Source organism: Schistocerca gregaria, chromosome 2 (assembly GCF_023897955.1).
Source record: "Schistocerca gregaria isolate iqSchGreg1 chromosome 2, iqSchGreg1.2, whole genome shotgun sequence".
In the NCBI taxonomy this organism is placed as follows: Eukaryota; Metazoa; Arthropoda; class Insecta; order Orthoptera; family Acrididae; genus Schistocerca; species Schistocerca gregaria.
This window is the reverse complement of record NC_064921.1, coordinates 689,548,621-689,573,718: the sequence shown is the minus strand read 5'-3', so window position 1 is coordinate 689,573,718 and position 25,098 is coordinate 689,548,621. Positions and strand designations below refer to the sequence as shown.

Sequence of the window (25,098 nt, the reverse complement as noted above, 5' to 3'; positions counted from 1 at the left end):
AATTTCTGTATAGCTTGTTCGGTTTTAGAAAACCAAACGAAGAACAACTTTGGCGAGACCGTCTCTAACGGGCTGCTGGGATTTTCTCGCGCAACGCTCTGCTTACCTAACTACAGTACTAATTAACGCAGAAACCGCGCAACGTATCGAATTCGCAGATATTTCTGAATACAGTCTATACTGCAGTACCCTTACAAGCTTTTCAGACTGTTTCGGACCACCCTGTATTGCCTCTTAAATAACATGGATTAAAATACCATCATATGTCTGCAATCATAAAAAACACACATTTGAAGGCATTATGTCTTTCTAATTTTTAATAACATTACTAATACTTGGTATCAGTAATCTGAATTTTCAGAGAAGTAATAACATTTTGGATGCGATTTATTTGAAAGGAAATAATACTGCAGAGGCATATCATGTTAAAAATAGACTACCACAATGCTAAAAATAAGCTAGTGGCAATATGTAAAAACAGTCTAGAGGACAAGAGCGGTGGTAGGTTTTCAGTGTTGTATAGAAGAAGCGAGAACTCACCGAACGATGACGTCATTGACAAGGACGAGAAGCCCCAGCTGGGTGTACTGCCAGAAGAAGGCGCCGCCGATGGCGCTCATAAGGCTCGGCTTCTTCTTCTTCTGCTGCTTGTTCCATTGCCTGCAACAGAAGCTACATGTTAGCACAAAAGAAGTGCACGAGTTAGGGAAGATGGGGAAACAGGACACACAACTAAAATAGGACACAGAACTAGAACGATTCATATTTGTGCCGTATTCAAAGAGCGTGACCGACAGCATCGGAAACATTCTCCGACGTAAAGGGTTACAATACTGAAATAAAATATTATTTTAAAATTGCTGAAAGATCACCCAAACTGATACAGACTTCCGGGTGTACAAATTAGATGCAGGTCTAATAAAGTGCATATAAGGATGAGTTTGGTATGGGCGTCGGACTCGGACATTGTTATCGAAGTGAACTCAACAGCATTGCGCCGTCCAGAGTTGTTTGGTTCCGCGGGAGGCGTGGACTATCGCCGGAAGATCTGCCCAAACTGCTACAGACAGCCGGGATATACGAAATTAGATACGAGTCTAATAAAGTGTTAATAAGAGTTAGTTAAGTATCGTCGGTGGATTCGAACATTGTTATTGAGGTGAACGCACCAGCGTTGGTCGTCAAGAGTTGTGTGGTTCCACGGGCTGCTTCAGTTGGCGATACCCTCTAGTGGCATAAGCTAGGACGAAAGTGCACGAGTTTTCCTCGAGCAGCTGTGCTGATGTATCGGAAACAGAGTTGTAAAACTACTATAGATTTCTGTAGAGTATGATAAGCAATCGTAATTTTGCTACTAGCTTTGCTCCGCTCAGGTCGTACCTGTGTTACCTATACGTTAGCTGTGTTGCTCTGCTCACCTGTCGGCCATTACCTCATAACGATCGCTTTCTTTGCGTATGAGATTAGTGTCTTACTGGATTCCCATAAAGAGGGGAAGCAGTGCACCCTCTATAAAGTTAGTGAGGACATATAAAGGGACGCGTAATCTTCACAGTCGTGTCCGTTAGTTAAAAGTAAACTGTATTTACAGTAAAACTGAAATTGTCAATGTTTAATTGATATGTAACGTGAAACAGAGAGATGCTGAAGTGAAAATTTTGAAAAATTATAGATTTATCATACAGCGCTAGAAAATGCATTTTCCTCGACAAAAAAGGTAAAATAAAAACCGCAAAATAAAAATTTATTAGAAATCGCTGCAATCTAGGTCGAACTTATATAAAGCATGTTTGTGTTAGTCATAAACAACTTTCGCATTTATGAGTTTTAACACGAAACGCTTGCCTTTGATCACGACGCAGAACGTTTTACTGAGTACCAAATAACAACAATAATTACAATATTTTTATGGTTGTGCTTGTAAATTGTACTTGTATCAAAAGTAATTACTTTCGTTACATGGAAGAGCAGAAGTTACACGATGAAATAATTTTTATTGCTTATGAAATGCAATGTATACTTCGTAAGGATATAAAATACACACTGGACTAACACTGAATGATGTGAGGCTCTAATTACGAGCAACACACAAAAAAAGAAACAAGGAGAAGTCGTCGGCTCCAAGTTTCTCTAGTAGACATTCATTTATATTTCTTTCCATACCAATGCTAGCAATACTACCATTGATCCTATCACATGCTATGACATTTATATAGTATACCAAAACTACCGAACCGTAGTTTTGGTAGAACACAGCTCCTATCCGAAACTTTCCGATTGCTTATGTTACCATTCACACAAAGATCACAGTTGCTCTTGGTTATATCTTTCGGTTTGCTATTGTGAATCTTCATACGCTGTTGACGATTCTTGGTTTTCACGACTTGGTTTCCTCTCGATTTGTCATTTCGGATTTGTGTACGGACTTCTCCGTAGTGCACTCGGTCCTTTACCGTTGGAGACTGCATAGAGTTGTCGAGTGTGTAACGCGCCAATATTTACATGGCAGTGATCATAAGAAACGAAAACAGATTTCGCCCCACCATATTCATCTATTGACATTATGGAGATGCGAATCGTAGGTATGAATTAAAGATTCATATACTTTATTTGCCATTTCTTCCTGTAAATTCTTGCACAAAATTGTTGTAGCCGGAAGGAAGAAAAAAAATGTCGCGAGCTGTTGGTGCCAAGGGTACCCATATATGATTTCTACGGCGGCAAAGAATATGAGACGAACCAGCCGCTGACCGCTAAAACATACACCGACGGGTGTCAGACACTATGCATTAGTTAATTCCTAGTACTCTTCTCGTCTGACCACCTGAGTGATTGGAGGGCCACCCATCTCCTGCTCTGGCCTGGGAATACCATTGCGGCTCTTGCTTGGCGGTGTGGCCTGGCCCCTGCCCTTATTCTTCCTGTTCTTTTATGTTTGCCGTTTTTAATGTTTTATCTTTCCTAAACTTTAGACTGTGTTGCTCGTGAGGTGATGCTGGTGGGATGTAGAGAGTGCGTCTCCCACCGCATAACATGTTCTGGGGTGCAGTCTGAGTGGCGCGGCTCGCCCACCTTATCCCCCCTCACACCCCTCGCATTTGTCCTTTATTTAATCTCTTTCGTGCTGTATCTTGTCCACAATCGGACTTTCCAGGATCTGCCCTTTTTGTCCGTCTTCTGAAAGTTATTCCCGATTCGATACATATAGGATGAAGGGACTATTGATCTCGCAGTTTGGTCCCTTTAACTCTGACCACCTACCAACCATCCAGTCTGCTTGTTTGTCAAATTTTAATGGTTTCTGAACTGTATTACGGGTCTGAGGGTAGAACGGTTTTGCTCCGAGCTTAGTAAAGTCGCGTGACCGTGGCAATACGGATTTGGTCAGGGTATAGTCGTGTTACGAGACACAGGCTGGGAAAGCCAGCTTGAGAGACTGGTTTCAGCTGACTACTGAAAGATCGTTAGTCTGATTTAGAACAAGGTTCAAAGGAAGTTATCGGGAGTCCTCAGAGCTATTTGTGTGTATTGTTCATTCAGTATTATGTATTGAACGGAATTCGAGTTATTGATCAGTTCAAGTGAATTGTATTGGCAGTTTATTGGGTTGGTAAAACCTCTAATATTCACAACCCCATCACTGGCTGATAACATTTCTCATCCAATTTTATGGGTCTGTGGATCAGCGTAACTTCCGATTATTTCCTGTTTATGGTAGTGATCCGCACAGAATCGTTTCGGGGGGAAGTGGTTTCTGTTCTCATGATGTATGAAGGACGTATTGGATTGCTTTGAGTACGTATGTGATACTCAAGGGCAGATTGTTTTTGTGGCAGGCACTACGTCTTAATTACCGGAAAGTGCGAGTTGTTAGCAAGCCATTTTTGTCCTTAACTTAGTAAGTTTATTTTATCGAATTCCAGTTCTCATTGTACTTTTATGGGGCCATTAAACCGGACAGTTTCAGTGCTAACACTTTATGGGAAGCTGATCAAGTATCCTACCTCTTCCACACCAAATATTGGGTTACAGTGTTCGGTAGCCGCCAACACGTGAAAAAATACAGATTTGGATAAACGTTACATTGTTAGAAATCAAGTGGCGGTGGCACTAACAGTATTCTTTTATTTTATTTTCTTATAAATCTCTATAAGATCTCATTACACTAGAACTCGATTTTAGCATCTGTACCTGACGTTATGTGAATCATAATCTCAGGTGAAGAGTATCTTTGAGTCGTTATTAAATAGATCTTTTGTACTTTAATTCGTAAATAAAGCAATAAGGGTCAAATGGTCATATTTCTGAAATTTTGAAAGATAAGTTAAAACTCAGCTAACGTTTAGTGTAGTTAAAAATTTTATTTAGAAACTATCTTGGCCGCATAAAATAATTTATTTTTGTTTTGAAACGTGATCGGTTTCGATCTGTGTGATCTGAACAGGTCGAAACCGACTACCTTTTAAAATGAAAATGAACTATTTCAAGCACTTTCTTACTTAGAATTTTTAATCGTTCTTCTTGTCCGTTGTTGTTTCCACGAATAGTGTTTCAAACAGTTTAGTATTTTAGCTCGGAAAAAGGGGTAAGACGTATACGATTACTATATTTGCATCTGTATATTGAGCTGAAAAACGATACTAATTGTTAAGGTAGTATAGAAATTTCAATGTACGAACTTAACGAGTCATTCAGTTACGTACATACTGCTTTTTTCGAAATACCGAAATTAGCATAATTAATTTGAAGGACGATAGCTCACACACAATATGTTACTGGCGGTGCGTTACGCTGCCGCTCCTTTTAGACTGCTGACGTACAGGGTACAGGATACTAACATAAACGAATGCTGTTTAGTGGATTATATTACCAGTTTGCGCCAGGGCAAACCGACGACAACGTACGACTATCCTTGTGTAATTACACCCTGAACACCTTAGTGGGCTTGAAAATATCCATACACAATTTTTGTGCTAATTACACCCAGAATAAATAACGGATTAGGCTAAGTATTGAATAGAATTAACACTTAAGAATTCCTGTGTTTTTAGGATGCAATTACGGCGCATTTTCTCTTAAATAGAGAGCTTAGAGATATACTTAATTATATTGATTTACTGGGCTGTCGGTAATTATAATTAGTTTTAATATACAATTTTTTCTTTATATTTTCGGTATCCTTAGTCAGTCATTAAAATAATGTCTTTCTGTGATGCTGTCTGATTTGGCGGCAAGGCTAGACTTTTTTCGAAGATCTTTTACGGTAAGGAAAAGCAATAGATGGCAACTTTCCACTTCTTTCGTTTAGAAAAACTGGAGGTCTATGATGGCGATGCTTGTGCAGCGCATCCCCCTCTCGTTGTTATCGGAAAATCTGATACTACAGATACTACTAGCACGACTCTCCCATTAGTAACCATGCTACTTTCAGTTAGTAAAACAGTGCAAACTTTACTATGTTGTCGCCTGTAGATCTCAGGTTCACAGACAGAAATGTGAACCTGAGATCTACAGGCGACAATATCTTCTTTAAACAGATTTTCTGTACTTGCGTGATTAAGTATCGTTTCGAAAGGGCCGAAGATGCCCTTCGTTCAGCGAAGATCGATTGGCACCATACCACACGCTACCTGTCACGTGTAGAAATATCCCAAGGTAATTATTAAACTCTCCAACAATCATTTCTTCCTTACCTGAGTCTGCAGGCAGTATAAAAATTAATACTTCCATTTTCCTCTCCCTTTATGACCATGAAGTGGCGAGACACGCATGTTCGGACCACGCTGTTCTGTGATTGTTTGTAGTAATTAAATCAAATGTGTGAGACTATAATTATGATCACATTTCCAGTTAATTAGGAGTATATGTTCCGCACTGTTATCTTTGGGCAGTGCTCCGTGCTATATCTGTATTCCCGTACTGAAATCCTGCTTGAAAAGAATTATTTTGACGAATTTACGTTGGCCCCCGTTGTTTTCTTGAGATATGATGATACGGTCTTTAAATGACGAGAGAATTATATCTGTGAGTAGGCTAACAAGTTAGAGACAAAGCATTAAGTGGATCGGATAGTAAGAGATTTGTAACTGGAGCAGAGGGATTTCTACCTTTCGCTAGAACACATTAGTTCACGCCTTACATCTGTCTTAAGACTTTGCCGGGTTTTGCACGCAGAGAAAGAAACTATGGGGGAGCTCCATTCACAACAAGCAGCATCTTCTAGTGGATTACAATAATTGCCTGTATGGGGTGATCTCCCATCGCTGGTCAGTTGCAGCTCCTTCCGCATTTAAATAACTTCACACCATCATTTATATGTTGCGAAAGTGCGATGCTAAATGTCTGAGTTCAGAAAGATCCGCAGGAGCTCGTATGTACGACTATGATATGGACACTTGAAGATGAAAGTTATTGCCTTAGGTTTGCAGAATCCGTATTGATGCAACAGTGGTAGTACATAATTTCATTTCCTCGCACCTCTTTAGGCAGCTCTAAGGAACTACACATTTAACCCGAATAATCTTCATTGTCAAACTTCAGATTTACTACTTATAACAACATCCAGCCATAAACATATTACGTAGTCTAGCATGTAACTTAAGAGAAATGCTGCAAACAATTTTGTAAACAGATTAGAGCTGTCTCCCCTTCCTGTTGCTTGTTTCCCAAAGATGTTTTAACGAGCATTAATAACACTGCAAGTCTGGTATTTTTTTCATAAATGTGAACTCATAATCTACATCTACATCTGCATGGAAACTCTACAAATCACATTTAAGTGCCTGGCAGAGGGTTCATCGAACCACCTTCACATTTCTCTATTATTCCAATCTCGTATAGCGCGCAGAAAGAATGAACACCTATATCTTTCCGTACGAGCTTTGATTTCCATTATTTTATTGTGGTAATCGTTCCGCCCTATGTAGGTCGGTATCAACAAAATATTTTCGCATTCGGACGAGTAAGTGCTTTTAGCACTCATGTGCATGAATTCACACTTTTCGTCATTTAGAGTCAACTGCCACTTTTCTCATCTTCAGATATTTTTTCTAAATTTCTAAAGTTCTAATTTCTTAAATATTAACTGATTATTCAAAAATAGAAGACTGACTTTCAATTTTGACTTTACCGATAAGGTTTGTGAGACACAGAACACTCACGATTAACTACAGTCATGTCTGCTTGAACCCTGTACACCGATTTTTGAAGAGAACATTACCGGCTTCGGTCTTGGGCGAGAGGACAGGAGTCTTCGCTTCGCTCTGGTGCAGGTACCACACCACCTGCAGCTGCCCTCCACCAACTAATGACTTGTGGTAAGATTTCACAGCAGAAGTGACAGAGTTATCAACATTGATAGGCGTATGTAGGCGCTTTGTCTGAAGCTGTTACGATGCCGTTCATACATATTGACTAAGTGATCAAATGGATCAAATGGCTCTGAGCACTATGGGACTCAACTTCTGAGGTCATCAGTCCCCTAGAACTTAGAACGACTTAAACCTAACTAACCTAAGGACATCACACACATCCATGCCCGAGGCAGGATTCGAACCTGCGACCGTAGCGGTCTCGCGGTTCCGGACTGTAGCGCCTGTAACCGTGCTGCCACTCCGGCCGGCCACTAAGTGATCGAGGGCTCACCAGTAATGCGGTAGCTTTTACATATGATTCCATGTAATAATTCGATACCCCTCTGGTCAAATACGAGTAACCACTGTGCGCCCGCCCTATCCAGGTATATTCACGCTTGATTTGTGAGGTGGTAGTCTCTTCCCTTTTACCTAAAGTTCCCCTGAATTTTATCAAATCAAATGATCATTAGTTTAGTCGTGTTCACTGACGATGACTGTTGCTTTTTCACTACTCCTTGTAATTAAAGGGTCACAGGATTTTTCTGTGTTTTCAACTTATGTTTATGTTGTTGTTCATGGAAATTACAATAATAAACATCAAACTGAATGGGAAGTAGTTCATTCACCATACCACAAGCACGTTTAGTTCGACATTTTCCCATATCCTCTCTAAGTTCAGTGCCTATAATGAACCTTGTCTGAAAGATGTATAGAGAAGTTCACAGTTCTCATTCCCTGGCTAGTAATGTAAAATTTATACTATTAATTCCATTGTACCTTCAATTAAACTTTATCCCTGGAAGAATATTGAATTTCCCAATAACGGACACTTCTTACAGTGACTAAGCCATTTCAGTAACCATATTGCAAAACGTGCCGTTTCCGCTTCGTCCCTTCTTATGAAGTGTTTCCAGCAGTTTTATCTTTATCCTAAAGGATATTCGAAAACACCAATGACAGAATACCGAAACTTTTCGCTACATCCATCTACACGCATACTCCGTAAGCCACCACAAGGTGCAAGGCGGAGGGTATCTTGTGCCACTATTAGTCATCCCATTCCTGTTCCACTTGCAAATGGAGCAACGGAAAAACGAATGTCTATGTGATTCCGTATAACTCCTAATTTCTCTCGTCTCGTCTCGCGGTCCTTACGGGAACTGTACTTTGGGGGCAGTATAATCGTTCTGGAGTCGAGGGCAAACGCCAATTCTCTAATTTTCTCAATAGCGATCCGCGGAAATACACTCCTGGAAATGGAAAAAAGAACACATTGACACCGGTGTGTCAGACCCACCATACTTGCTCCGGACACTACGAGAGGGCTGTACAAGCAATGATCACACGCACGGCACAGCGGACACACCAGGAACCGCGGTGTTGGCCGTCGAATGGCGCTAGCTGCGCAGCATTTGTGCACCGCCGCCGTCAGTGTCAGCCAGTTTGCCGTGGCATACGGAGCTCCATCGCAGTCTTTAACACTGGTAGCATGCCGCGACAGCGTGGACGTGAACCGTATGTGCAGTTGACAGACTTTGAGCGAGGGCGTACAGCGGGCATGCGGGAGGCCGGGTGGACGTACCGCCGAATTGCTCAAAACGTGGGGCCTGAGGTCTCCACAGTACATCGATGTTGTCGCCAGTGGTCAGCGGAAGGTGCACGTGCCCGTCGACCTGGGACCGGACCGCAGTGACGCACGGATGCACGCCAAGACCGTAGGATCCTACGCAGTGCCGTAGGGGACCGCACCGCCACTTCCCAGCAAATTAGGGACACTGTTGCTCCTGGGGTATCGGCGAGGACCATTCGCAACCGTCTCCATGAAGCTGGGCTACGGTCCCGCATACCGTTAGGCCGTCTTCCGCTCACGCCCCAACATCGTGCAGCCCGCCTCCAGTGGTGTCGCGACAAGCGTGAACGGAGGGACGAATGGAGACGTGTCGTCTTCAGCGATGAGAGTCGCTTCTGCCCTGGTGCCAGTGATGGTCGTATGCGTGTTTGGCGCCGTACAGGTGAGCGCCACAATCCGGACTGTATACGACCGAGGCACACAGGGCCAACACCGGGCATCATGGTGTGGGGAGCGATCTCCTACACTGGCCGTACACCTCTGGTGATCGTCGAGAGGACACTGAACAGTGCACGGTACATCCAAACCGTCATCGAACCCATCGTTCTACCATTCCTAAACCGGCAAGGGAACATGCTGTTCCAACAGGACAATGCACGTCCGCATGTATCCTGTGCCACCCAACGTGCTCTAGAAGGTGTAAGTCAACTACCCTGGCCAGCAAGATCTCCGGATCTGTTCCCCATTGAGCATGTTTGGGACTGGATGAAGCGTCGTCTCACGCGGTCTGCACGTCCATCACGAACGCTGGTCCAACTGAGGCGCCAGGTGGAAATGGCATGGCAAGCCGTTCCACAGGACTACATCCAGCATCTCTACGATCGTCTCCATGGGAGAAAAGCAGCCTGCATTGCTGCGAAAGGTGGATATACACTGTACTAGTGCCGACATTGTGCATGCTCTGTTGCCTGTGTCTATGTGCCTGTGGTTCTGTCAGTGTGATCATGTGATGTATCTGACCCCAGAAATGTGTCAATAAAGTTTCCCCTTCCTGGGACAATGAATTCACGGTGTTCTTATTTCAATTTCCAGGAGTGTAACATCGTCATCCCTCCAGGAATTCATATTTGAGTTCACTCAGTATTCCTGTAATATTCGCATGTCGATTGAACCTACTGTGGTGTCACCGCCAGACACCACACTTGCTAGGAGGTAGCCTTTAAATCGGCCGCGATCCGTTAGTATACGTCGGACCCGCGTGTCGCCACTATCAGTGATTGCAGACCGAGCGCCGCCACACGGCAGGTCTAAGAGAGACTTCCTAGCACTCGCCCCAGTGGTACAGCCGACTTTGCTAGCGATGGTTCACTGACTTCTACGCTCTCATTTGCCGAGACGATAGTTAGCATAACCTTCAGCTACGTTATTTGCTACGACCTAGCAAGGCGCCAGTATCCGTACTATTGATATTGTGAATCATGTACCATAAAGAGCGTCGTTCTTCATTAATGGATTAAAGTTAAGTATTCCACCAGCTACGTCCGTTTTTCTCAATTCCAATTCCCTTGTCATGTTCCAGATCTCGCGCCAGCCTGCGTGGGCTAAAACACGTGCATTTCGGCCTCCTTTAGGAACACGGTTGGCTCTCCTGCCAACCACAACACCTACCAGTAACAAATCTAGCAACACGCTTCTCAATTGCTTTGATGTTGAATTGCGTCGACGTCTCCCTCTAACCCGACCTAGTGGGGATACTAAACGCTCGACTAATCCTGAAGAATGGGCTGCACCAGTCTCTATATGCGGTCTTCTTCGTAGGTCAGCTACACTTTGTTAAAATTTTTCCAGAACAACGAAGTCGACCACTCATCTTCCCTGCTAGCGACCTTACGTGCTCGATCGATTTCATTTCGCTTTGCAACGTTGTGCATAGATGCTTAATCGAGATGACTGTATCAAGTATTCACATTACTAATACTGTATTAGAAAGTTACTGGGTTGTTTTTCCTACTAATTTGCATTATCTTATATTTGTCTACATTCAGAGCCAATTGCCATTCATCACACGAAATACATAGATCAAAAAAAGTTGTGCATCATCCCAGTCCCCCGAACTCCTAAAGATAGACGTTCACTGTGGATATTGCATCGCAGACACAGTCCCTTTGCCTGTACAGAGATGTCACTAAACCCACCCAAAGATGTAAACAACCATGCGTGAGCAGCGCCTATTAGACGGAGGGTGTCCGACAGCCGATTAGTTCCAGTCATTCCATCAGGAAGGAGGTACACGGCTCGTGTTGTCTGTAGTTCAACCATGCCTAGAAGATAAATACCGCGGTTCGATAGCGTCCGCATTCTTACTTTGTGGCAGAAAGGGCTCTCAACAAGGGAAGCGTCCAGGCGTCTCGGAGTGACCCAAAGCGATGTTGTTCGGACATGGAGGAGATACAGAGAGACAAGAACCGTCGATGACATGCCTCGCTCAGGCCGTCCAATTGCTACTACTGCAATGGATGACCGCTACCTACGGGCTATGGCTCGGAGGAACCCTGACAGCAACGCTACCATGTTAAATAATGATTTTCGTGCAGCCACAGGACGGTGTGTTACCACTCAAACTGTGTGCAGTAGGCTGCATGATGCGCAACTTCACTCCCGACGTCCATGGTGAGGTCCATCTTTGCAACCACGACACCATGCAGCGCGGTACTGATGGACCCACCAACATGTCGCTTCGATCGCTCAGGACTGCCATCACGTTCTCTTTACCGATGAGTGTCGCATATGCCTGTAACTAGACAATCGTCGGAGACGTGTTTGGAGGCAACCCGGACAGGTTGAACGCCTTAGACACACCAGCGAGTGTCGCAAGGTGGAGGTTCCCTGCTGTTTAGGGGTGCCATTATGTGGGGCCGACGTACGCCACTGGCGGTCACAGAAGGCGCCGTAACGGCTGTACGACACGTGAAGGCCATCCTCCGACCGATAGTGCAACCATATCGGCAGCACATTGGCCAGGCATTCGTCCTCATGGACGACCATTCTCTCCCCTATCGTGCACATCTTGTGAATAACTTCCTTCAGAATAACGGCCTCGCTCGATTAGTGTGGCAAGCATGTTTTCCAGACGTAAACGCTATCGAACATGCCTGGGATTGATTGAAACCATTCTGAGGTATCTACGCCGAATCGACGTTGAGGAGTGGCACAATATGGCCCAAAAGTGCCTTGACGAACTTGTGGCTAGTATGCCGCGACGAATACAGGCATGCATCAATGCAAGACAATGTGGTACTGGGTATTAGAGGTACGGGTGTGTACAGCAGTCTGGACCATCGCCTCTGTACGTCTCACTGTATGATGGTACGATGTACAATGTGTGGTTTTCATGAGCAATAAAAAGGGCGCAAATGATGTTTATGTTGATCTCTGTTCCAATTTTCTGTACAGATTCCGGATCTCCTGGAACCGAGGTGATGCAAATTTTTTTTTGGTGTGTTTACAACTTTTAAGTCGTCCTGTATCTCCTACAATCACTCAAAAACGACATCTTTTTCATATACTATCGCGTCATCAGCAAATAGTAACAGACTGCTGGTCGTCTTATCCGTCAAATCGTTTGTCTGTATAAAATCAAGAGCGGTCCTATCACACTTCCTTTTTTTTCATTTGCGTAAATAGCACGCTTCTTCTCTACGAAAGTCAAAGAGTTATACTTTTCTGAAGTTATTTTGACAAGTGATCTACGAACAGCCGTAAGTAAAGTATAGTTGAGAATACAATGGGATGTCTAAAAGAGTTGAATAACGAAACAGTTATCTGAACAGTTGACGAAACAGTTCGAATTACCACGTAATAGATAGCCATTGACTTCGAATTAGACTATTTGCGGAGCAGTCTGTCATGACATTCGCTTAGGTTTATAGAGTGTACCAAAACACACAGGATATCTTCGATCTGTCAAAATTTTTTCGAGGAAATCGACAACAAGTTCCATTTAGCTACACATTCGATTTTTGGAGGTTCGAATTAATATGAATCGAAAGTACATATTTGTAATGTTGGCTAATTACTTACTGCACGTGGCCCAGCTATCTGCTGCTATAAACTGCGGAGTCTGTTTCATCAATAACTTGTTTCTCACGTGAGTTACGTTAGGCTGTAAGCAGCTTTCCCCGAATCGAGGTATTCCGGGCACACTTTTGATATGGTGGCACCTAAAAAGCGAAGTGCCTCCGCTGGCTCAGGGGACTTACTACACTCCTGGAAATGGAAAAAAGAACACATTGACACCGGTGTGTCAGACCCACCATACTTGCTCCGGACACTGCGAGAGGGCTGTACAAGCAATGATCACACGCACGGCACAGCGGACACACCAGGAACCGCGGTGTTGGCCGTCGAATGGCGCTAGCTGCGCAGCATTTGTGCACCGCCGCCGTCAGTGTCAGCCAGTTTGCCGTGGCATACGGAGCTCCATCGCAATCTTTAACACTGGTAGCATGCCGCGACAGCGTGGACGTGAACCGTATGTGCAGTTGACGGACTTTGAGCGAGGGCGTATAGTGGGCATGCGGGAGGCCGGGTGGACGTACCGCCGAATTGCTCAATACGTGGGGCGTGAGGTCTCCACAGTACATCGATGTTGTCGCCAGAGGTCGGTGGAAGGTGCAAGTGCCCGACGACCTGGGACCGGACCGCAGCGACGCACGGATGCACGCCAAGACCGTAGGATCCTACGCAGTGCCGTAGGGGACCGCACCGCCACTTCCCAGCAAATTAAGGACACTGTTGCTCCTGGGGTATCGGCGAGGACCATTCGCAACCGTCTCCATGAAGCTGGGCTACGGTCCCGCACACCGTTAGGCCGTCTTCCGCTCACGCCCCAACATCGTGCAGCCCGCCTCCAGTGGTGTCGCGACAGGCGTGAATGGAGGGACGAATGGAGACGTGTCGTCTTCAGCGATTAGAGTCGCTTCTGCCTTGGTGCCAATGATGGTCGTATGCGTGTTTGGCGCCGTGCAGGTGAGCGCCACAACCAGGACTGCATACGACCGAGGCACAAAGGGCCAACACCCGGCATCATGGTGTGGAGAGCGATCTCCTACACTGGCCGTACACCTCTGGTGATCATCGAGGGGACACTGAATAGTGCACGGTGCATCCAAACCATCATCGAACCCATCGTTCTACCATTCCTAGACCGGCAAGGGAACATGCTGTTCCAACAGGACAATGCACGTCCGCATGTATCCCGTGCCACCCAACGTGCTCTAGAAGGTGTAAGTCAACTACCCTGGCCAGCAAGATCTCCGGATTTGTCCCCCATTGAGCATGTTTGGGACTGGATGAAGCGTCGCCTCACGCGGTCTGCACGTCCAGCACGAACGCTGGTCCAACTGAGGCGCCAGGTGGAAATGGCATGGCAAGCCGTTCCACAGGACTACATCCAGCATCTCTACGATCGTCTCCATGGGAGAATAGCAGCCTTCATTGCTGCGAAAGGTGGATATACACTGTACTAGTGCCGACATTGTGCATGCTCTGTTGCCTGTGTCTATGTGCCTGTGTTTCTGTCAGTGTGATCATGTGATGTATCTGACCCCAGGAATGTGTCAATAAAGTTTCCCCTTCCTGGGACAATGAACTCACGGTGTTCTTATTTCAATTTCCAGGAATGTATATGACCAGGACCGAATGCAGCGGCGACGCTCTTGTTTCTTCTACTGCCAACTGCCCTGCCAATGATCATTACTAGGTCTAACAACATCTGCTATGCGATACGCCAATCTCTTCCTTTCTCTGTGGCAAGAGAATAGCTTTGCGCGCAACGCAGCAGCTACTGCCATCTGCTTCTACTGTCATTATGAATTAACAGATCGAGCACTTTCCAGTGGTAAAGCTAGTAACTGGAGACGTCGTTCATGTAGAAACGAATTTCAGCTTGTAAAAACGCAGTGTGGACTTCTCGTCTTGTCAATGTTGATTATTACTTGTGCTCATAAGGAAAACTGATCACTGCAAGTTCAGCATTCTCCTTCCCTCCCAGTTTTCTGCCATCCTTTTCGTTGCAGCGTATGATCCATTCATTTGTATGTCGTCAGTTAGCTGGTCCCCCCCATGAACCATGGACCTTGCCGTTGGTGGGGAGGCTTGCGTGCTTCAGCGATACAGATGGCCGTACCGTAGGTGCAACCACAACGGAGGGGTATCTGTTGAGAGGCCAGACAAACGTGTGGTTCCTGAAGAGGGGCAGCAGCCTTTTCAGTAGTTGCAGGGGCAACAGTCTGGATGATTGACTGATCTGGCCTTGCAACATTAACCAAAACGGCCTTGCTGTGCTGGTACTGCGAACGGCTGAAAGCAAGGGGAAACTACAGCCGTAATTTTTCCCGAGGACATGCAGCTTTACTGTATGATTAAATGATGATGGCATCCTCTTGGGTAAAATATTCCGGAGGTAAAATAGTCCCCCATTCGGATCTCCGGGCGGGGACTACTCAGGAGGATGTCGTTAACAGGAGAAAGAAAACTGGCGTTCTACGGATCGGAGCGTGGAATGTCAGATCCCTTAATCGGGCAGGTAGGTTAGAAAACTTAAAAAGGGAAATGGATAGGTTAAAGTTAGATGTAGTGGGAATTAGTGAAGTTCGGTGGCAGGAGGAACAAGACTTCTGGTCAGGTGACTATAGGGCTATATACACAAAATCAAATAGGGGTAATGCAGGAGTAGGTTTAATAATGAATAGGAAAATAGGAATGCGGGTAAGCTACTACAAACAGCATAGTGAACGCATTATTGTGGCCAAGATAGATACGAAGCCCACACCTAATACAGTAGTACAAGTTTATATGCCAACTAGCTCTGCAGATGATGAAGAAATTGAAGAAATGTACGATGAAATAAAAGAAATTGTTCAGATAGTGAAGGGAGACGAAAATTTAATAGTAATGGGTGACTGGAATTCGAGTGTAGGAAAAGGGAGAGAAGGAAACATAGTAGGTGAATATGGATTGGGGCTAAGAAATGAAAGAGGAAGCCGCCTAGTAGAATTTTGCACAGAGCACAACTTAATCATAGCTAACACTTGGTTTAAGAATCATGAAAGAAGGTTGTATACATGGAAGAACCCTGGAGATACTAAAAGGTATCAAATAGATTATATAATGGTAAGACAGAGATTTAGGAACCAGGTTTTAAGTTGTAAGACATTTCCAGGGGCAGATGTGGATTCGGACCACAATCTATTGGTTATGACCTGTAGATTAAAACTGAAGAAACTGCAAAAATGTGGGAAATTAAGGAGATGGGACCTGGATAAACTGAAAGAACCAGAGGTTGTACAGAGTTTCAGGGACAGCATAAGGGGACAATTGACAGGAATAGGGGAAAGAAATACAGTAGAAGAGGAATGGGTAGCTCTGAGGGATGAAGTAGTGAAGGCAGCAGAGGATAAAGTAGGTAAAAAGACGAGGGCTGCTAGAAATCCTTGGGTAACAGAAGAAATATTGAATTTAATTGATGAAAGGAGAAAATATAAAAATGCAGTAAATGAAGCAGGCAAAAAGGAATACAAACGTCTCAAAAATGAGATCGACAGGAAGTGCAAAATGGCTAAACAGGGATGGCTAGAGGACAAATGTAAGGATGTAGAGGCTTATCTCACTAGGGGTAAGATAGATACTGCCTACAGGAAAATTAAAGAGACCTTTGTAGAGAAGAGAACCATTTGTATGAATATCAAGAGCTCAGATGGCAACCCAGTTCTAAGCAAAGAAGGGAAGGTGGAAAGGTGGAAGGAGTATATAGAGGGTTTATACATGGGCGATGTACTTGAGGACAATATTATGGAAATGGAAGAGGATGCAGATGAATACGAAACGGGAGATAAGATACTGCGTGAAGAGTTTGACCAGGCACTGAAAGACCTGAGTCGAAACAAGGCCCCGGGAGTAGACAACATTCCATTAGAACTACTGACGGCCTTGGGAGAGCCAGTCATGACAAAACTCTACCATCTGGTGAGTAAGATGTATGAGACAGGCGAAATACCCTCAGACGTCAGGAAGAATATAATAATTCCAATCCCAAAGAAAGCAGGTGTTGACAGATGTGAAAATTACCGAACTATCAGTTTAATAAGTCACAGCTGCAAAATACTAACGCGAATTCTTTACTGGCGAATGGAAAAACTGGTAGAAGCGGACCTCGTGGAAGATCAGTTTGGATTCCGTAGAAATGTTGGAACACGTGAGGCAATACTAACCTTGCGACTTATCTTAGAAGAAAGATTAAGAAAAGGCAAACCTACGTTTCTAGCATTTGTAGACTTAGAGAAAGCTTTTGGCAATGTTAACTGGAATACTCTCTTTCAAATTCTGAAGGTGGCAGGGGTAAAATACAGGGAGCGTAAGGCTATTTACAATTTGTACAGAAACCAGATGGCAGTTATAAGAGTCGAGGGGCATGAAAGGGAAGCAGTAGTTGGGAAAGGAGTGAGACAGGGTTGTAGCCTCTCCCCGATGTTATTCAATCTGTATATTGAGCAAGCAGTAAAGGAAACAAAAGAAAAATTTGGAGTAGGTATTAAAATTCATGGAGACGAAGTAAAAACTTTGAGGTTCGCCGATGACATTGTAATTCTGTCAGAGACGGCAAAGGACTTGGAAGAGCAGTTGAACGGAATGGACAGTGTCTTGAAAGGAGGATATAAGATGAACATCAACAAAAGCAAAACGAGGATAATGGAATGTAGTCAAATTAAATCGGGTGATGCTGAGGGAATTAGATTAGGAAATGAGACACTTAAAGTAGCAAAGGAGTTTTGCTATTTAGGAAGTAAAATAACTGATGATGGTCGAAGTAGAGAGGATATAAAATGTAGACTGGCAATGGCAAGGAAAGCGTTTCTGAAGAAGAGAAATTTGTTAACATCGAATATAGATTTATGTATCAGGAAGTCGTTTCTGAAAGTATTTGTTTGGAGTGTAGCCATGTATGGAAGTGAAACATGGACGATAACTAGTTTGGACAAGAAGAGAATAGAAGCTTTCGAAATGTGGTGCTACAGAAGAATACTGAAGATAAGGTGGATAGATCACGTAACTAATGAGGAGGTATTGAATAGGATTGGGGAGAAGAGAAGTTTGTGGCACGACTTGACTAGAAGAAGGGATCGGTTGGTAGGACATGTTTTGAGGCATCAAGGGATCACAAATTTAGCGTTGGAGGGCAGCGTGGAGGGTAAAAATCGTAGAGGGAGACCGAGAGATGAGTACACTAAGCAGATTCAGAAGGATGTAAGTTGCAGTAGGTACTGGGAGATGAAGCAGCTTGCACAGGATAGAGTAGCATGGAGAGCTGCATCAAACCAGTCTCAGGACTGAAGACAAAAACAACAACAACAGTTAGCTGGTATATACTTCCCCTGGTTCTCTTCTCATTCACGATTCCATCTGTTGTATTCTTTATGCTCATACAGTATCCTAGCCAATTTTTATTCCTTCTCCTAATTTTTCCCCGTATTTCTCTTTCGTCATTCACACTCTCCATTGTCATACAAATCCACATCTCAGAGGCCTCAAAGTACTTCTCCTCATCCCTTTATAATGTCCATACAGAATGTGGTATCGTCCAAAGATCGCGGGGCCGTAACAAAGTCGGCAGTTTAAGATGTCACGCTACATTCCGCAACGAAAGCACGGTGAGTCATCTTCGCGACAAGGTCGCTTAAACCTGTCCGATCTCTGCGAGCCGGTCAGCAACACACAGCTGTGACTCCCGCAATGTTGGAACTTCGCCGTGTTCGTCGCTACAAAAATACAAACGAACCTCTCCTTCTCCCTGACAACGCAAGACCTCACTCAAGTCTGCACACTCGAGAGGAAGACGCAAAACTTAATCGGACTGTTCTTTTTCATCCACCCTAGTGCCCAGATCTCGCACCTTCCGTCTTCCTTCTGTGTGCTCCAGTGAAGAATGCACTCCACGGGAAGCAGTACGTGGGTGATGGAGAGTTCATTGATGCAGCAAGGCGTTGGTACCGGCGTCGACCAGTAGACTGGTACCATGCAGGCATACAGACACACCCAGTAAGGGGGCGTAAGCCCATCGCTTTGATCGGAAATTATGTTGAAAAATAGAATTTTGTAGCCGAAAGAGTGAAGAATAATACGCTGTACTGGAAACCTGAATACAACTAACCTGCTTTCAGGAAAAAAAAAGTGTGCAACAGTACGTATTGAAAGCCCATCGTATCTTCTAATAAAGTGAACTAATACCTTACAGGCTCCAATTTTTACCAGTCCTCTGACGATCGCATTTTCCTCAGGTACAGTAAAAAATACTACACGAATTTCTCTCTTAATTGCTTATTTAATGGACCACAGAAAGCACTTCTCATTTCGTAAAACGTTTCTTTTATAATCGATATTCTTGTTTTGATTTCTTTATTATATATTATGTTACTGCTCATTTTACATTCTAGGTGCCAAAAGTTATCAACTTGTTTCACCAACTCATCAAAAATTTCACTTTTATCTTCCTTGCTTGCCTTGTAAAACCTTGGCCTTTTTCACATTTACTTTTATTCAATATTCGACACAGCTGGCGTTCAGCTCTTTTAATGTATTGTTAATTTTTTCATTTTCATTTATTAACATCGTATGATCACCAATCTTATCCCTTTGATAATTCTTGCTCCTATTTCCAAATTAAAGAATGCTGATAACCGCGCCGTTCAGCCCCCGTACACCCAAAAAGTATCACCCAAATCATTTTAGCATATTTTTATTGTGTCGTATAGTGAGTGAAAAATACAGCAATAAATGATGTCGCCGACCTGATAATAAGGTAAGGGACGTCAAACGAATCAAATTGTTCGAATAACCATAGAGTGTAAATGCGCCGACGTTGAGCTGCGGCCATAAAACTGCAGCCTATCAGCGGCGAATCCGAGGAAGTGTGTGCTTTTAAACTAATTTCCCCAAGCCAGTACCTGGCACTATTAGGCAAACTATCCATGCCTGGTTAAGTTATACGTTACTTTTCTGTGACACTTGCTGGATAGAGTTTGTCTATTAAGTGAACTAAGCTAAAACTATCGTAATGCCTAGATTTGTTAAGATAATAAGATTATAAACTGTGCTTTACACATTCTGCTGGACACTCCCAAATACGTTTGCTTATCGGGCAAACTTCGACACTGTACTACCTGATTGGCTGTTTTTTTATGCCGTAGATCCACAACAGGGCACTTCCGACCTATGGTTGTTTGGAACACTTGGCTCGGTTCGACGTCCCCAACTCTGCTTCGACCTAAAACTGTTTTTCTCTAAGAATCATTGCTGAAATTTGGTGGACGAACATGGTTTCATCAATTCCTGATCTTTCTAGGATCGTATTGTGCCTCTTAACGTGGCTTCCTACTTCACTTATCGTTTTGTGTATGTGAAATGTAAAAGCTGTATCGCAGATCGGATTTCATGGTAAACTGCAAGTCACTGTATAAGCGACAGGATGAAGTGATTTTCAGGTAGAAAGAGCGCAAGGTCATAACACCTGAAATAGGACGAAGTCCTGTGGTGTCCATACCAAAGGCATTTTAGTTGACTGATTTACAGAAGAAATCAGAGGGAATGTTCGTTATTTTTACTGCAATCAACGAAATCATAATATGTGACTATAGTGCAAGGGTACTTTTTGGGAAATTTTAACTGACTACCAGAGTACTGTTGGAACTGGTTCAATGACTGCCTCATCATCCCAAAATGTAGCAACAAAAGGTCGCCCAATAGCAAGCACATCTGAATTTTTATCCGTTTTCCTCTATGTTAGTTTCCTGCTCACGATATTGATATATTACTAGATCAACAATTAATTTTTAAAGATTTGGAAGCATAAGCGCGTTTCGTGCTAACCTTGTACCTGTAAATTTTTTCATGATTTTAGTCCTTGTTCCTCAGTTTCTATGCATTCGTGTCTTACAGGCAGATAATTGTAGCCCTGTGTTAAACATATAATCAGATAATCAGATGATACAAATAGCGTTACTATAAGAATTAAAACAAAATGCGTTATATTGCATTCCGCCTCACTAGACAAGAAAAAGAAAGCAACAGCACAATTAGTGTGATATGCAACTATACGAGTACTACGCAGTTCATTAATGTGTCGGTGGTGATTATATTCTGCACTGTGCAGGCGCTCTATTTTGCGCTGTATTACTTCACGCCTTAGTGAAGGAAGAGGGTAGTAATGAAGTGAATCTGCCGTCTCCGGTACTCACGCTTCAAGAATGTCTCCCAGCTGCTCCGACCTGTCGTCCTTCAGAGGCTCGTACAGGTCATCCACTGTAAGATCGTGTGAGTAGCCTTCTCGGAACAAAGGGATTGTCCACCTGCAACAAAATAATAATAACATATTATACAGTTACTGCAGATTTTCTTTATCAGTCTCATTCACAGCTGTAAGAGGTAATAAAAGGTCCTGGAAATGAAGTCCAAAGAGAGCAGGATTTAAAAACAAAATTAGAAAGGAGAAATAACGTTGCCCGTTCTACAGATTTGGACGGGGATTTGTACAAGTGTTACTGTGCATTGTTTTTTTGTCGTTTTCATTCCGATCAGGATTGTTAATGTTCTTAACGTTTACGCCACTGGCTTCAGGAATGGTAGACATGTCTATCAGATCATTGTCATTACTTTTCAGTTTGTTTCCTCTTTATTACAACAAAATTATGCCGAACAAAATTCTGCTTATTTAACAGGTGGGTACATATTTCGACCGTAGGGGTGCAGGAGGATCAATGAAAATTTATGTTTGTATTGTCCAGGTTCATCTCAGCACTAAGCCGTAATAAAACTGTAACATATTATTTCCTTGTCGCTCCAATGTCCTCGTCCTCTTCGCCATTCTAGACGCCACATCCAGTTTCCGGTGTCTGCATGATGGGATAACTTCTCCAGCCTGGAAATGATCAACCAAGTTTTTTCGGCCAGTGTGGAGCTCTTTGAAATAGATCGCGGTTGCAATGGCCGTGGGCAGGTACGGAATTCTGCGCAATCTTCCAGTTTTTCTCGGCGACTGTGCTGATTTGGCTATCGTGCGCGAGCTCGGTAGGGAGAGACTGCATAGCAGACCGTGGAGTCTTGAGTTAGCTGGGGGTGTTGCTATATAAAAGGGATGTACTTGGTGCTTGGTAGGGTGTAATTGAAGCCTATAAATCCCATTTGTTTCTGTGGAAAATTGGCCGAGGTGTTTTTGTGCGACTTCTTCCTCTATTGACAGTGACCTGTTTTGTTATTGTGGAAATCACAAGCGAAAGTTGTTAGTAGTCTACTGACAGCAGTGTAGAAAGTGTTTATGGTCAACATTTCTAGCCCAGTTATCGGATCGGGGAATTGTTATTGGAATTGTTAGATTACTGCAGGGCTCTTTTCATTGACTCTGGAGAAGCATGATGTCACGCGGATCAAAGCGAAGCTAGAGACCGTAATCTAGAATGATGTAATAGTCTGGGTGTGCTAATAATCTTGTCCGAGTAAATTTGCGGAGCAATAAGTCTCGTAATTAGTCTCACACGCCCCACGTTGCTAAGAATGCAAGGATTCTAGCTGCAGGCGCGAGTGTACCTCCCCCACATCAACGGAAGCTACAGATGTGATACGGACGGACCATTTCAAAACAAACTGAAAAGACATCACATGGCACACTAGAATATACACTACTGGCCATTAAAATTGCTACACCAAGGCGAAATGCAGATGATAAACGGGTATTCATTGGACAAATATATTATACTATAACTAATATGTGATTACATTTTCTCGCAACTTGGGTGAATAGATCCTGAGAAATCAGTACCCAGAACAATCACCTCTGGCCGTAATAACGACCTTGATACGCCTGGGCATTGAGTCAAACAGAGCTTGGATGGCGTGTACAGGTACAGCTGCCCATGCAGCTTCAACACGATACCACACGTATTGTGATGAGCCAGTTGCTCGGCCACCATTGACCAGACGTTTTCAGTTGGTGAGAGATCTGGAGAATGTGCTGGCCAGGGCAGCAGTCGAGCATTTTCTGTATGCAGAAAGCCTCGTACAGGACCTGCAACATGCGGTCGTGCATTATCCTGCTGAAATGCAGGGTTTCACATGGATCGAATTAAGGGTAGAGTCACGGGTGGTAACACACCTGAAGCGTAACGTCCACTGTTCAAAGTGCCGTCAATGCGAACAAGAGGTGACCGAGACGTGTAACCAATGGCATCCCATACCATGACGCCGGGTGATACGCCAGTATGGCAATGACGAATACACGCTTCCAAGGTGTGTTCACCGCGATGTCGCCAAACACGGATGCGACCATCATAATGCTGCAAAAAAAGAACCTGCATTCATCCGAAAAAATGACGTTTTGCCATTCGTGCACCCAGGTTCGTCGTTGAGTACACCATCGCAGGCGCTCATGTCTGTAATGCAGCTTCAAGGGTAACCGCAGCCATGGTCTCCGAGCTGATTGTCCAAACTGCTGCAAACGTCACCGAACTGTTCATGCAGATGGTTGTTGTCTTGAAACGTCCCCATCTGTTGACTCAGGGATCGAGACGTGGCTGCACGATCCGTTACAGCCTTGCGGATAAGATGCTTGTCATCTCGACTGGTAGTGATACGAGGGCGTTGGGATCCAGCACGGCGTTCCGTATTACCCTCCTGAACCTACCGATTCCATATTCTGCTAATAGTCATTGGATCTAGACCAACGCGAGCAGCAATGTCGCGATACGATAAACCGCAATCGTGATAGGCTACAATCCGACCTTGGTAACTTCTACATCTACATCTGCATGTCTACTCTGCAAGCCGGCCGCTGTGGCCGAGCGATTCTAGGCGCTTCAGTCCGAAACCGCGCTGCTGCTACGGTCGCAGGTTCGAATCCTGCCTCGGGCATGGATGTGTGTGATGTCCTTAAGTTAGTTAGGTTTAAGTAGTTCTAAGTTCTAGGGGACTCGATGACCTCAGACGTTAAGTCTCATAGTGCTTAGAGCCGTGGAACCATTTTACTCTGCATTTCACAATCAAAAGCCTGGCAGAGAGCTAATCGAACCGCTTTCGCACTATTTATCTACCGTTCCATTCTTGAATACCCTAAATCTACCCGTGGGAACTCTAATTTCTCTTATTTTTTTACGATATTGATCTCTCCCTATATAGACTGATGTAGGCAAAATATTTTCGCATTCCGAGGAAGAAGTTGATGGTTAAAACTTCGTGAAAAGATCTCGCCTCAACGAAAAAAGCCTTTGTTTTAATGATTGCCATCTCGTCTCGCTTAGCGCACCTCTGAGAGTCCCCTCTATTTCCCCATAATACAAAACTAACTCCCCTCTTTGAAGTTTATCTATGTCTTTCGTTAATGCTGTTAGACCTGTTTCATCTTCTAAGAGTCCTGGCAGTCTTTGGTTCGCCTTCCCCATAGTATGATCTACGTGATCCTTTCAATTTAAGTCGCTAGTATAACTAGTGTAGCTAGTATTTAGCTGAATTGACAGCCTAAAGATTTGTGTGATTTATCGTGTACCCGAAATCTAAAGGACTCCTTTTAGCACTAGCGCGGATGATTTTACACGTTTCATTATTTAGAGTCAATTGCCACTTTTCGCACCATGCAGATTCCTCACCTAAATCGTTTGGCAATTGGTTTTAATCTCCTGATGACTTTACACGACAGTAAACGACAGTATCATTTGCAAACAATCAAATCTAAGACGGGTGCTTAGATTGCCTTATAAATTGTCTATGTAGATTTGGAAAAGCAGAGGGCCTAAAACACTTCGTTAGGGAACACATCACTTCTATTTAGTCGATGACTTCCAGTCATTTATTAGGAACTGGGGTCTTTCTGACAGTGAATCACGAATACAGTCCCACAACATGGACGATACTTTGCAGGTACTTAATTTGATTAGAGGTCCATTGTGAGGAATAGGATCAAAAGTCTTCTGGAAATCACGAAATATAGAATCAACTTGAGAGTGAAGCGGAGAGGGAAAATTTGTACCAAGGCTGCGAATCGAACCCGGGCCTCTTGCTTCAGTCTATGAAATAATAAAACCACCTAAGTATGACACCAGTAAAGCTTCTGAAATTGTGTGATTTCATTTGAAT

General features: G+C 43.8%; 1 protein-coding gene across 1 annotated transcript in view; it reads right to left on the bottom strand.

Annotated features, from left to right (window-relative positions):
* The window catches only part of LOC126334774 (ATP-binding cassette sub-family C member 4-like), a 261,316-nt gene that overhangs the window by 103,597 nt on the left and 132,621 nt on the right, over nucleotides 1-25,098 (bottom strand). The window contains exons 2-3 of the mRNA XM_049997362.1: nucleotides 21,216-21,326; nucleotides 541-660 (exon numbers count right to left, since the gene is read on the bottom strand). Coding sequence (XP_049853319.1) covers nucleotides 541-660; nucleotides 21,216-21,326 — 231 coding nt within the window. The remainder of the gene's footprint in view (nucleotides 1-540; nucleotides 661-21,215; nucleotides 21,327-25,098) is intronic.